The sequence below is a fragment of the Perognathus longimembris genome, chromosome 8 (assembly GCF_023159225.1).
Source record: "Perognathus longimembris pacificus isolate PPM17 chromosome 8, ASM2315922v1, whole genome shotgun sequence".
In the NCBI taxonomy this organism is placed as follows: Eukaryota; Metazoa; Chordata; class Mammalia; order Rodentia; family Heteromyidae; genus Perognathus; species Perognathus longimembris.
Window position 1 is genome coordinate 57,089,532 of NC_063168.1, and position 14,515 is coordinate 57,104,046.

General features: G+C 41.1%; 1 protein-coding gene across 2 annotated transcripts in view; it reads right to left on the reverse strand.

Moving 5' to 3' along the window:
• Positions 1-13,238, reverse strand: part of Slc30a6 (solute carrier family 30 member 6) — a 34,030-nt gene extending 20,792 nt beyond the window's left edge. Inside the window, exons 1-4 of one of the 2 annotated variants that reach the window (XM_048353176.1) lie at positions 13,101-13,238; positions 8,663-8,749; positions 3,956-4,040; positions 3,253-3,295 (exon numbers count right to left, since the gene is read on the reverse strand). In XM_048353176.1, coding sequence (XP_048209133.1) covers positions 3,253-3,295; positions 3,956-4,040; positions 8,663-8,749; positions 13,101-13,103 — 218 coding nt within the window. In that variant the 5' untranslated portion in view covers positions 13,104-13,238. Of the gene's footprint in view, positions 1-2,659; positions 2,807-3,252; positions 3,296-3,955; positions 4,041-8,662; positions 8,750-13,100 lie in introns of those variants that run through there. The other variant, XM_048353177.1, reaches the window with a different exon arrangement.
• Between the last annotated feature and the right edge of the window lie 1,277 nt (positions 13,239-14,515).

Sequence of the window (14,515 nt, forward strand, 5' to 3'; positions counted from 1 at the left end):
ATATATAAAATAGAGCTACCTAGATTTTAAAATTTTAATGCCTAAATTCATAAAATTTTTATGGTTTTGAGGTTTTTAGTTATCATTAAAATATTACAATTACACTCTAAATTCTCAAAAGTGTTCCTATCCTAGTCTGCTTTTTCAGGGCCCGGGGGCTGGGTACTGTCCCTGAACCTCTTTTGTCCAAGGTAGCACTCTACCACTTGAAACACATCTCTGTTTTCAGCTTTTGGGTTGCTTATTGGAGATGAGAGTCTCATAGACTTTCTTGTCCTGGCTAGCTTCTAAATGCATCCCTCAGATCTAAACAGCTGGGATGATAGGCATGAATCACTGGCTCTTTTGGCTCTTTTTAATTTTAACTACTTTTTTTTTTTAAGTATTAGGGCTTGAACTCAGGGCCTGAACACTGGTCTCTAAGCTTTTATGCTCAAGGCTTTTTTTTTTTAATTTATTGTCAAAGTGACCTACAGCGAGGTTACAGTTTCATACATTAGGCCTTGGGTACATTTCTTGTACTGTGTGTTACCTCCTCCCTCATTCCCCTCTCCCTCTTTCCCCCTCCCCGCTCAAGGCTTTGAGTCACAGCTCTATGTTTGGCTTTTTGTGGTTAAGTGGAGATAAGAATCTCATGGACTTTCTTGCCTGGGCTGATGTTGAACCATGATACTAAGACCTCTTGGCCTCCTGAGTAGCTAGGATTATAAGCATGAGCCATTGGTGCCTGGCATCTTTCTTTCTTTTTTAAATTAAGTAGTTGTACAAAGGGATTACAATTCCATACATCAGGTTATAAGTATAGTGCTTCTTGATCAATGTCACCCCTTTCTTCTTTCTCCCTCATTTTCTCCTCTTGTTCCTAATGGTTCATTTTTACATAATGTACATTGTATATAATGACTACATTTGTTCATCCTTCCTCCCTTGATTCCAGTTCTTTTTTCATTTTCTTTTTTTTTTTTTGCCAGTCCTGGGCCTTGGACTCAGGGCCTGAGCACTGTCCTTGGCTTCTTTTTGCTCAAGGCTAGCACTCTGCCACTTGAGCCACAGCGCCACTTCTGGCCATTTTCTATATATGTGGTGCTGGGGAATCGAACCCAGGGCTACATGTATACAAGTCAAGCACTCTTGCCACTAGGCCATATTCCCAGCCCAGTTCTTTTTTCTTTTAAGACAGATCTTGTTATGTAATCAAGCTCTCCGTGAATTTACTATATTATATCGCACAGTCTAGCCCCAAACTCATGACCATCCTGCTTCAGCCTCCAAAGTCCTTGGATTACAGATGTAAACCACCATGCCTACCCTTACCTTTTATTTAGAGTTCTCCCTTTATATGCAGAGGATATATTCCCACACCCCTAATGGATACCTGAAGCCATGGCTAGTACTGGATTTATACTGTAGATACGATATTTACCTATATATCAATATCTATAACAGCTGGGTGGTGTTATAGATGGTGGCTCAAGATCTGAGCTCAGATCACAGTTCAAAGCTAGCCTGGGCAGGGAGGTCTGTAAGACTCTTATCTCCAATTAAAACACCAAAAAAAATGCTGGAATGGATCTGTGGTTGAAGTGGTAGAGTGCTCAGGCCCCCAAGTTCAAGCCCCAGGACCAGCATGCACACAAAAAAATCTATAACAAAGTTTAATTTATATGCTAGGTATTGTAAGAGATTAACAACAGTGAATAACAGAAGAATTAAAACAATATTCTATCATAAAATTTATGAGAATGCAATCTTTCTCAAAATACCTTACTGTTCTTATTATAGCTTATCTCTTTTCCGGTTATAGTGGAGATGGAATGAAGTGAAGTGAATGACGCAGGTACTGTGACATACGGCTATGCTTCTAAGCAGCACAGCACTATCACTGTAATGGGTGGTTCTGATGGCTGGGATGGCCAGGAAGCGCTTAACCAGCAGGCATTCAGTGCAGACAACTGGACAGAGAGGGGATTCACATCTGGGACTAGACAGAATAGGATGGTGCCAGTTCATCGCACAACTCATTAATGGTGATGATTTCAAACTGATAAATTATTTCTGCAATTTTCCAGTTAACATTTTAGAAAAGCGATTGGCCAGGGTAACTGAAACTGCTAAACCATGGATGTGAGGGGGGCTATAAACTTTAGCAGAAGACTGTCAAGTTTGACAGCCTTAGAGAGGTGATCTTTTTTTGTGTGTGATTTTGTTTTGTTGGTCCCTGGCTTGAACTCAGAGCTTGGTCACTGTTTCTGAGTGTCTGTGCTCCAGGCTAGCACTCTACCACTTGAGCCATAGCTCCACTTCCAGCTTTTTGTGGTTAATTGAAGATAATGGTCTCACTGACTTTCCTGCCTGGGCTGGCTTTAAACCATGATCCTCAAACTCTAAGCCTCCTGAGTAGCTAGAGTTACAGATGAGAGCCATCAGTGCCCAGCTCTATTTTGTGGTTTTCAGTGTTCCATATTTTTTTTGTGTCCTTTAGAATAATTTTTGCAGTTTTCATTAACGTGAGGAGACTGGGTCTATACTTCCCCTAGATAACTGGCCCTTGATTGTTTCCCTAAATGGTTCGCTTTTATCTAATTTCTATTGGGTTTAAGTGTCCTCATCTGGATTGCTTTGCTTATGTAGAACATATTTGGGGTTTGATTCCATATACCTTCTGTGGTTTTGGCCTATATTAGCTTCATGCTACCTGCATTTGGAGCTGCTGGCCTTTGAGACTTCAGTCCAACAACAGTTTTCCAGCTCTCCAATAAAGACTCATAATTTGGCCTCTAAGTGGTGGCTTCTCTGTTTCTCGCCACTGAGTTTCGACAACATAACACAGGATGTGTACGTCTTACTTAGGTTTATGCCTCAAAGTTTATCCTTTCTGTTGTTAAATTTCTTATGGGTTTCAAACTGTTAATTGTATGCATGTTTTTTTGTTTTTTTGGCCAGTCCTGGGGCTTGAACTCAGGGCCTGGGCACTGTCCCTGAGCTTCTTTTGTTCCAGGCTACCACTCTACCACTTAGGTTGAAGCAACACTTGTGGCTTTTTTTGTTTATGTGGTATTGAGGAATAGAACCCATTCATGCTAGGCAAGCACTCCACCACTAAGCCACATTCCCAGTCCTATACGCATGTTATATGTTGATAAATTTACTTATTTTGCAAATTCCTTTACTTTGAGCAAAACAAGGTCTTTATAAATTCAGTTATAACAAATCCTATTAATTTTAAATCGGGAGATTTTGTTTAAAACTTACCTAAAAAGATCAAAAATGGTCAGGTAAGTATAGGCAGTTAGAGCTGCAAAACAACAGAAAGGTTGATTAAAATGTTACTCAATCCTTCCCTAATTGTTTCCTTCCTTCCCTTTTTTTATGTGTCCTTGCTGGGACTTGAATTCAGGGCCTGAGTCCTGTCCCTGAGAGTTTGCTCAAGGCTAGTGTTCTACCACTCTGAGTTACAGCTCTACTTCCAATTTTTGGTAGTTAACTGGAGATTAGAGTTTCATGGAGTTTCCTGCCCTCGATGGCTTTGAACTGTGATTCTTATATTTCAGCCTTCTGAGTAGGTAGGATTACAGGTGTGATCTACTGGCACTAGCTCTTAATTCATTTTTAAGAAAATATAGCTATACAATTAACTTTCTCATATCAGAAATTATCCATTACCTCCCCAAAATCTGGGGTAGCTGATCAACCTCAAACATTGACAATTATGTAGTACATTTGATTGGCATGTAACCAAAATGAGTTTGTACAAAAGCTTACTTTAAAATCTGATTTCCTTATCAGGAAAAATGAAGCAGCAGGTGTATAAAGCCCTGTGACTATTTTTCCGCTTGCCTCTGCTATCTCTTGTTTGAAGAATTTGGGTTATACACATTTCAAAATATGTTCAAAGTAAAAGAAAATATAGCTTTATTTAAAATGCAACTCCATACAAATATAAATGGTGACATACCTATGCTATTAGTAGAACTGCACCACATAAGCAGGAAACCAGTGCATATCAAGTTTATGGAACCAAACAACAGTATCTTCCAGGACTGTGAAAAGGAGAATCATTATTATTTGTACAGTGCTAATAAATTTCACTGGTTCTGTAGATGTTGCTTTTTTTTCTGTTGTTCTTTTTTTTTTTTTTTGGTTGTGGGACTTGAACTCTGGGCTTGAGCACTGTTCTTAAGCTTTTTTGCTCAAGGCTAGAACTCTACAGCTTTGAGCCACTCCACCATTTCCGGTTTTCTGGTGGTTAATTGGAAGTGAGAGTGTCATGGACTCTCTTGCCCAAGCTGGCTTCAAACCACCATCCTCAGATCTCACCCTCCTTATTAGCTGGGATTACAGGTGTGAGCCACAGGCACCCTGCTTGATGTTGCTGTATTTAATACTTTGATATTCACAAGAATAAGAACAAGTTCCTTCAACATATTTCTGTCACATTTCTACATCTACCAAAATGATAATTATCAAAGCTAACAGAATATAGAAATTTAAAATAATGATTGCAGAAGGTTTTTTTTATTATTAAATAATTGTACAAAGGGGTTATAATTTCAGAAGTCAGGCTGTGAGTATACTTCTTGGTCAATGTCAGCCAGAAGGGGAACTTTTGAAGAGAAGATATATTCTGACATGGACTCCCAAAGAGCTAAGAAAACAATGGATTATATGTATACCATGTTGTCTCTACAAGTGTGTAGACAGAAGTGATGAAAAGCTCACAGGAAAAGATATAAGCAGTGGGTAAAGGTGAATATAGGCAAAGTAGTGTCCTTCATACTAAGTGTTCTATAATTTTATGATTATACCAAAATAAAGAGTAATCCAAAAGTGAGTATTTACAAATAGGATTGCAAATAGCAAGAGGATCTGAGATACAAGCCTTGAAAATAGCTAGGATTTAGATAGGAGAAGAAAGGGCATTCCATAAATCAAGGCAGAGATTAAGTGTTTTCAAGTTTTGTCACATCCCAAGCCCTACAAACAACACAGACCTATGCTTCCTGCAAAGCAGAGGAAAGAACTGCATGAAAGCTTTAGTTGTAAAGGTCAAGTGTCAAATGGTCTTAAAGCTTAGGTGGAAGGTACAGACTTAGAAAGGAATAACCTCTGAGAAAGTAAAGGTGAACGAAGGACAAAGAGAGACTGGATAATGGAAGAAAGAGTGAAGTAGCAGAGCTGGTAGTCACAAATCTGTAGAAAAGATACAAGGTAATTTTCTGAAATTCAGAGAAGAATCTCAAGGTGTTATGATGCTCATACTACTGAATTAGTAAAGATATTAACAGCTGGGTGCCTTGGCTCACAACCTGTCATCCTGCCTGCTCAGGAGGCTGAGATCCGAGGATCATGGTTCAAAGCCAGATCAGGCAAGAAAGTCTATGAGACTCTTATCTTCAATTAATCACAGAAAAAGCCGAAAGTGGAGCTGTGACTCAAGTGGTAGAACACTAGCCTTGAACAAAAGAATCTCAAAGACAGCACCCAGGCTCAGAGTTCAAGCCCTAGGACCAGCAGAAAAAGAAAAAAGAAAAAAATAACAATAATTACTAGCTTGGGGCATTGGATATATAGCTTGATGGCAGAGCACATTTTCCCATGTATAAGGCCCTAGGTTTGATCCTTAGCCCCATGTCCCACAAAAGAAACCCAGCATGAACTTCTGGTAATATTCAGAAACTTCTATAGTCAAGAACAGAATATCCCACGAGGGAGCAGTAGGATAGAGATATAAAGACCTGAGAAATGATATAGGGCAAATGATGGTGATACTACTGTATAATAAATAATACTATTTATTAATGACCAGACATGGAATCTAGTAAGGACAGCGATTCTATACGTCAGAAAGGAAGGATAAGGAACAAATATTCCACTGGGTGTGGCAGTGTGCACCTGGTACTATACAGAAGACAGAGATAGCAGATGTGAGGAATGAGGGACAGAAAGGAGATGATCATGACTATATTTTTCTGACCTAAGCATTCCTAAGCACTGGAAGAATGCAGTGTGAAGAGGAAGAGACTGAAGATCAAAGTTCAGATGTGACTATATTATGCTGAAAGACCTATTAGATATCTGGATACTGAGAAAACTATTATATATAGGAATCTGCGATAGAAGAACTATTAGGGCTTGAATTACAAATATGCCAGAGTAGCTCAGAGGAAAAATGTCTGCCTAGCACGTATGATGTGCTGAGCTTGCCTGCTTATCTTATGGGCCCTGAATTTAAACCCTAAGTACCACAAATTAAAAAAATCAATAAGGGCAAAGAAATTATTATTACAGATGAAACCAGCCAGTATTTCTCAGTATACATAAACATAAAAAGAAGAGTTTGGAATACGCTCACACTCCAAAACTCAGAGGCCAGAAATAAGAGAGAAAAGTGGCAAAGAAAATTGAAAAATAATGAACCAGCCAGTAGGAGAAAAATGAAATTTTGTTTCAAAATTCTAATGAAGCCAGGTACCAGCAGCTCAAGTCTTTAATTCTTCAATCCTAGGCTGAGATCTGAGGACATAGTTTGAAGCCAGCTCAGGCAGTAAAGTCCAAAAGACCCTTCTCTCCAATTAACCACCAAAACAGCTACAAGTGGAGCTGTGGCTCAAGTGGTAAAGTGCCAGTCTTGAGCAAATAAAGCTCAAAGACAACACCTAGTCTTTAAGGTCAAGCCCCAGGACCAGAACCAAAAAAAAAAAAAAAATCAAATGAATAAAATGATTTAGTGAAAGTAACCAAGTTTTGTCCAATACTGTTAAAATATCAAGAAAAATGGAAAATGAGGTTTGGGACCATGGCATCTGTTTTTGTTTTGTTTTGTTTTTGGCCAGTCCTGGGGCTTGAACTCAGGGCCTGAGCACTGTCCCTGGCTTCTTTTTGCTCAAGGCTAGCACTCTACCACTTGAGCCACAACTCCACTTCTGGCCATTTTCTATATATGTGGTGCTGGGGAATCGAACCCAGGACTTCATGTATATGAGGCGAGTGCTCTACCACTAGGCCATATTCCCAGCCCATGGGACCACGGCATCTGGTAGAGTACATGCCTAGCAAATATGAGGCTCTAAGTTCAAATGCAAGTACTAACCAAAAAAACAAAAGCAAAAAACAAATGGCTGTGTGTTGGTGGCTCACAACTGTAAACTCAGCAGGTGGAGATCTGAAGATCATGGTTTGAAGCCAGCTAAGTCTGTGAAAATCTTATCTCCAACCACCAAAAAGCTGGAAGTGGAGCTGTGGCTCAAATGGTAGTGTCAGCTTTGATCAAAAAACTCAGAGACAGTGTCCAAGCCCTGAGTTCAAGCCCTAGGACTGGCAAGAGAAAAAAAAATAAAGAAAGAAAAGAAAAATAAGGGGGCTGGGAATGTGTCTTGGTGGTAGAGTGCTTGCCTAGCATGCATGAAGGCCTGGGTTCCATTCTTCAGTACCACATAAATAGAAAAAGCCGGAAGTGGTGCTGTGGCTCAAGTGGTAGAGTGCTAGCCTTCAGCAAAAGAAGCTCAGGGACAGTGCCCAGGCCCTGAGTTCAAGCACCAGGACTGGCCAAAAAAAAAAAAAAAAGAAGAAGAAGAAGAAGAAAAGAAAAATAAGAAATGGAAATGTGTACTGAACACTGATTCTGACAACATAGATGTTATAGGTTCCTTTGTAAAAGCTATAAATTTGTGGTCTATAGCCAAACTGGTATGTATTTAACATAGACAAAAGGAAGAGAAGGTGAACACAGACAGCATGAAGAATTCTTCAAGTACTTTGCTATAAAGGAATCGGAGAAATGCAGTGGCCACAGAGAGTACAACATGTGACATATAATTATGATGAAAGAAAGAAGATAATGATGTAAGAACAAATGATCCAAGAAATACAAAACAAATTTTAGGAACATGACTGGCAAAATGGACTGTCCTTACATAACAGGACAGTTCCCTCATAGAAATAGGAGGGACATGTTGCTTGATTTGCTCATGATAATATGTACAGGGTTTTTGTTGTTGTTGTTTTTCTGATTACTTCTTCTCTTTTCCCTTGGTGAAACAGAAAGGAAGATCAACATGTTTAAGATGGGTGTGGTGACGCACACCTGTAATCCTAGTATTAGGAGGTTGAAATAAAGAGGATGGAGAGTTGGAAGCTAGCTAGTACCATACAGTGAGTTTAAGACCAGCCTGGGCTACATAAAAAGTTGGAGGCCAGCTTGGGAACACAGGAAGACTATCTCAAAACAAAAAACAAAACAATAGCAACAAAAAGAAATAAAAATGAACTAAAGTGCTGCTTCGTTTTACCAAAGCAAAACAAGTGACCACCAAAAAACTGTAATTCTACACTTAAGAAATATTTATCCAAGGCAGGGAATATGGTCTAGTGGCAAGACAGCTTGCCTCATATACATGAAGCCCTGGGTTCAATTCCTCAGCACCACATATATAGAAAAGGCCAGAAGAGGCGCTGTGGCTCAAGTGGCAGAGTGCTAGCCTTGAGCAAAAAGAAGCCAGGGACAGTGCTCAGGCCCTGAATCCAAGCCTCAGGACTGGCAAAAAAAAAAAAAAAAAAAAAAAAAAAAAAGTTATCCAACATGTAAAAACGAAGTGGTAGGAATGAGAGTGATTTCTAAAATTTGTTGTGCAATAATTAAAACTGAGGTTAAGAAATGACTTACCCTTCGGTCAGCTGCTACAAGTCTAAATTCCTCCAATAACTTTCCAAAAAAGGATCTTTGTGATTTTCGAAACAGATGAATTGTCCCCTTTAAAAAACAAATAAAAAGTATACAAATTAACACATAAGTACCTAATATTCCATTGTTCCTATGATTAGACAGTATTAACAAAAATTTTTACCGAGTGCTTTATATATGACAAGCACTTAGTCTAAACACTTTATAGGTATTTGTTAGTTTTAATACTCAAATAACTCCATGAGGTGTAAATAACTTTATTAAATTGTCTAAAATCACAAAGGTGGGGACAGTGTGGCTTAGTGGTAGTGTTTGCCTTGCATGCATAAAACCCGGGGTTCGATTCCTCAGTACTACACACATAAACAGAAGTGGTGCTGTGGCCCAAGGTAGAGTGTTAGCCTTGAGCAAATGAAGCCAGGGACAGTGCTCAGGCCCTGAGTCCAAGTCTCAGGACTGGCAAAAACAATTTAAAAAAAAATTTTTTTAACCCCAAAGGTGGGGAAATAGCTGAAAAGGAATTGAAACCCAGGCATTTTGGCTTCAGATTACAGTGTTAGATGTGCCAGTACTGGTGCTTGAACTCAGGGTCTTGCAATCTTTTCTTTCTTTTTTGGAAACCGGAACTCGAACTCATTAGTACTTGATGCTTTCATTCATTGCTTTCACTACCAACTGAGAGCCACAACTCCAAACCCAAGCCTCACAATCTTGGCTGGCTTTTGCACTCAAGGCTGGCACTTTACCACTTCGGCCACAGCTCCACTTCCGGTTTTGGTGGTAAATTGGAGAGAAGAGTCTAACAGACTTTCCTTCCTGGGCTGGCTTTGAACTGTGATCCTCAGATCTCAGCCTCCTGAGTAACCAGAATTACAGGCCTGAACCACCGGCGCCAAGCTCATATGTCACTTCTTACACGAAGTCTTCCTAGACCCAGTGCTTCTTTTCTCGCTCAGCAAGGCAAAATTTACTTCTGTGCAAAGGGTACAAGCGAACACCAACCTAGTGCTTTTGATGGTACTTTGTATTTAACTACAGGACAGTTTTCATCCTGCTATCTTGCAGTATAAGTTAAATTTTTAGTAATTTTACTAGTAACCATGACTATACTGGCTTCACTTTTTTTTTTTTTTTTGCCAGTCTTGGGACTTCAGCTCAGGGCCTGGACACTGTCCCTGAGCTTCTTTTTGCTCAAGGCTAGCACTCTACCACTTGAGCCACAACACCGTTTCCAGCTTTTTCTCTTTATGTGGTACTGAGAAATTGAACCCAAGGATTCATGCGTGCTAGGCAAGCACTCTACCACCAAGCTACCTTCCCAGCCTATGGCTTCACGTTTTCTAAGAGGTATATATTAGATAAAACATATTTTTTACAAATCAATACAATTCATAAGTGTTTTTTAAAAATCTTAGTGGGGTGGGGGTGGTGGCTCATGTAATACATGGCCTGTCTAGTAAACGTTAAGCTAAATTTAAAACCCAATACTGCCTCACTCAAATAAAATAAACATGGCTTATTTCTGTAATTCCAGCTACTCAGGAGGCTGAAATCTGAGGATCATTGTTCAAAGTCAGCCCACACAGGAAAAACTCTTTTATCTCCAATTAACTACCACTAGTCTTGAACAGAAAAACTCAGGGACAGCATCCAGGCCCTGAGTTCAAGCCCCAGGACAGGCACAAAAACAACCACCAAAAAAGGCTCCAGGTTCAATCCATAGCAACAGGTAGACAGACATACAGATAAATAATTTTCCTGTATTACTGTTACAAGGATAAAAATTTATTATTCTGTAAAAGAGATTTATTTAAAAGCTTCCCCTGGGCCAAGCATTGTACAATCAAGTATCTGGGAATACCATGTTTTTAATGAGTTTACAATCTACACAGGGAGAAAGACAAGCACATAATTCTAACACAGTCTGGTATGAGATACAACTACTCATAATAAGTGCAAAGCAGCCAAATTTAAACGTTAAACCTGTACATAAGGAAGGTATATATTTTGAAAATAAATTAATTTTAACCCTTTACCTTCATATCCCTTCCTAAGTGTACTGGTGGGACTCTATCACTTCCAGTTTCTGTTTTTTCCTAGTTAATTAGAGATAAGCCTCTCAGATTTGTATACCAGCTCTAGCTCTTGGATCTCTACCTCCCAAGTAGCTAGGATTATGTGCATGGGTCACAGTGCCCACTCTTCATGAATGTTTTTAGGTGCCCCCTTCCTCATGAGGGGCAAGTTTTTATAGTGTGTAGCTTTCTTTGCATGATAAAGTTGTTGCTAAAATATTTTAAAAAATAAACACATACGATGTTCTGGTGATTGTTTTGTTTGAACTTAGGACTTCACTATTACAAAAAAAAGGGGGATGGGGAAGGCTCTTTTGAAAAAGAATTGAGGATAGGAAAGGAGTGCACTGATAAGCATGGGAGTTAGGTGAAAGGAGAATATTTTAGGCAGCTGGAACAGCATATACAAATTAGGTACAAAGATCCAGTTCATAGATTTGCAAGCTGTTCACTACACCAGAATACAGGTAGGCATTGTGTCTGTGTGTGAAAAATAGGTTGTCAGGAGAATCTTGACTATATCATGATATAGCTTGTCTTGAGGGCTGGGGTGGAATTACACCATGATGAAAAGGAGACACTTTAAGCAAGGAACTGATAAGGTCAAATCTTAGAAACAGTGGTGATGGTTTTGAAGAACATAAATTTTACAGAAGATGTTGTGTAAGAACTTTTTGACTCAATTTACTAAAGAAACTTTTACAGTATTAAATAAGACAAAGAAATATACCTTTCTCATAAATAGGCAACTAAGAAGTTCTTTGTTTTCTATGAGTTCTTTCTGATAGTTTCCAAAGGCACAAATAATTTTCTATCTATGCTTGTTCTGGGACTTGAACTCAGGGCTTGGGCATTGTCCCTTACTTTTTTGCTCAAGACTAGTGCTCTACCATTTGAGCCATATATCCACTTTCAGTTTTTTTGGAAAAGACTTTTCTGCCCAGGGCTGAACTTACATCCCACATCTCAGCCTCCACAGGCAAGAGCCACTGGCTCCAGGATGAGGCTAGTACCTTGACAACTGAAACCACAACTACCTGCTTACCATTAGATAACCATTTGCTTTTGTTCAGTATGGTTCCTATTATGTAGCACAAGCTGGCCACATCCTCAAAATCACCAGCAAATCCAACTCTTGTCTTCAGATCAGACAGAGATCTAACTACTGTATTGCTAGACATAAAACAACGGATTCCTTTAATCAATTTTACAGGAAACGCCATATCCCAACAACCTTAACGCATACTGGGACCTTGTATTAGTTTCTACTAGCCCAGAAATACAGACCTAGAGGAGGGAGAGAGAGGGGGAGGGGGGAGAAAAGTAAGGGAGGGGGTTAACAAGAAATGTACTCATGGGCTGGGGATATAGCCTAGTGGCAAGAGTGCCTGCCTCGGATACACGAGGCCCTAGGTTCGATTCCCCAGCACCACATATACAGAAAACGGCCAGAAGCGGCGCTGTGGCTCAAGTGGCAGAGTGCTAGCCTTGAGCGGGAAGAAGCCAGGGACAGTACTCAGGCCCTGAGTCCAAGGCCCAGGACTGGCCAAAAAAAAGAAATGTACTCATTACCTTACTATGAAACTGTAAGCCCTCTGACCATCACCTTGACAATAAAGTTAAATTAAAAAAAAATAAAGATCCATCAGCATCTTTACTTTTCTAGACACTGGTCCTAATGAAAGTCATTGTTGTATTAAGCTGTCTGCCACTCAATGAAAAAACGCAAGTTGCTAAGTCCAGGCATCAGCCTTGAAACTCCTAACTTTTCCTCCTCTTGACATCACCGCTGGTGCATGGGTATTATGGTCGCTGCTGCTATAGCTTTCTTTTCGGATCTGGGGTTGGTCGGTCTGGTAGCTGCCCACGCTGGCGGAGGCTTTCGAGTTTTGAGCCCGTCCTGCACGGGTAAGCACTCGGTGGTAGGCACTCAGGGTCTGGGCGCTGTCCCTGAGCTTTTGCTCAAGGCTAGGCGCCCTACCACTTGACCCACACAGCTCCACTTAAGGCTTTTGGAGTTAATTGGAGATGAGAGTCTCAAGGGGTTTGCCGCTCAGGTAGGCTTTGAACCATGACCCTCAGATCTCGGGCTCTTGAGTAGTTGAGATTACAGGCTGAGCCGCCCGGTTTAGTTTTACTTCTAGAAAAATCTGATCCTGAAAGCTCGGCCTGGGGTGACAGGAACCGAAAACAACCCGAGGGCATTCTCCCCCCGGGCCCGACTACGATTCTGAAGATCCCCGAAGACCCCTCAGGCGGGCGGCTGTAGGACTTTCATGCCCCCGTGGACAGAAGGCAAGAGAACCCGTCCAGGACACAAACCCTCAGCCCCAGGGCCAACTCACCATGATAAGGAGCCCCACAGCTCCCGCCGGAAGACGCTCTGGGGGCCCGTTTTTCCAGGGGCGGAAGGGGTGGGAAGGATGGAGATGATTGGCTGCGAGGACCGACGGAGGACGGAAGTGCGTGCCCTGCCCTCAGAGTCCCGCCCCTTTTCCCGGCGGCCTACGACGCGGTGGCGATCCCTGGCGTGTGGATCGGGATTCTTCACCGCGGCTGTCCGGGGCTTGAAAACCTGAAGCCGGCGGCAGGGAGCAGTTCGGGAAGTATCACTTTTCACGTCTGTAATCCCGACACTGTGGGTGGAAAGCAGGGGAATCGTGAACTTTAGGACAACCGGGGCCACGTGATGGGAAAAATCAGGATGGAAGAAGACAACATTCTGCAGCAGATCTCGTGTGAACATTAGTTTGCTCTATATGAGCAGGGGTTTCCTGTGGAATCCTGTGGTATACTTCCTTAAATATTTAAAGGCCCCGTAAAGCTCACTTTATCATAGAAGCAATGTAATTAGGAAAAATCCTTGGTAAAAGAAAAATTCAAAGTCTTCATAGTCGCTGCCGGTGGCTAATGCTTGTAATCCCTATATACTTGGGAGGCTGAGATATACAGGATGGAGGTTTGATTAACTTTTTTTTTTTTTTTTAGCCAGTCCTGGGCCTTGAACTCAGGGCCTGAGGACTGTCCCTGGCTTCTTTTTGCTCAAGGCTTGCACTCTACCACTTGAGCCACAGCACCACTTCTGGCCATTTTCTGTATATGGTGTGCTGAGGAATTGAACCCAGAGCTTCATGTATATGAGGCAAGCACTCTTGCCACTAGGCCATATTCCCAGCCTCATGGAGGTTTGAAGTCAACCCAGGCAGAAATGTTTCCTAGACTCCATCTCCAACGAAACCATCAAAAACAGGGCTGGAGGGCTGGTGATATAGCCTAGTGGCAAGAGTGCCTGCCTCATATACACGAGGCCCTAGGTTCGATTCCCCAGCACCATATATACAGAAAACGGCCAGAAGCGGCGCTGTGGCTCAAGTGGCAGAGTGCTAGCCTTGAGCAGGAAGAAGCCAGGGAGAGTTCTCAGGCCCTGAGTCCAAGGCCCAGGACTGGCCAAAAAAAAAAATAAAATAAATAAATAAATAAATAAAAACAGGGCTGGAAGTGGTTACATGGTAGAGAGTGCCTGTCTAGCAAGTGCAAGGCCCTAAATTCAAACCCACTCACGGTGAAGGGAAGGTATGATTTGAAGCACATAGGTATGTCAGGAAGAGATGAATGGGAGAAAGGAAAAAATTTAAATAAATAGTATAATGTAGAAAATGTAATGCTGTAGAGAACAGGTGGGTAATTGATAATGGTGGTCAGAAAAGCTTCTGTAAGGAGATGAAATTTAACTTCTGAATGGCAAGTCTCTGGGGAAAGG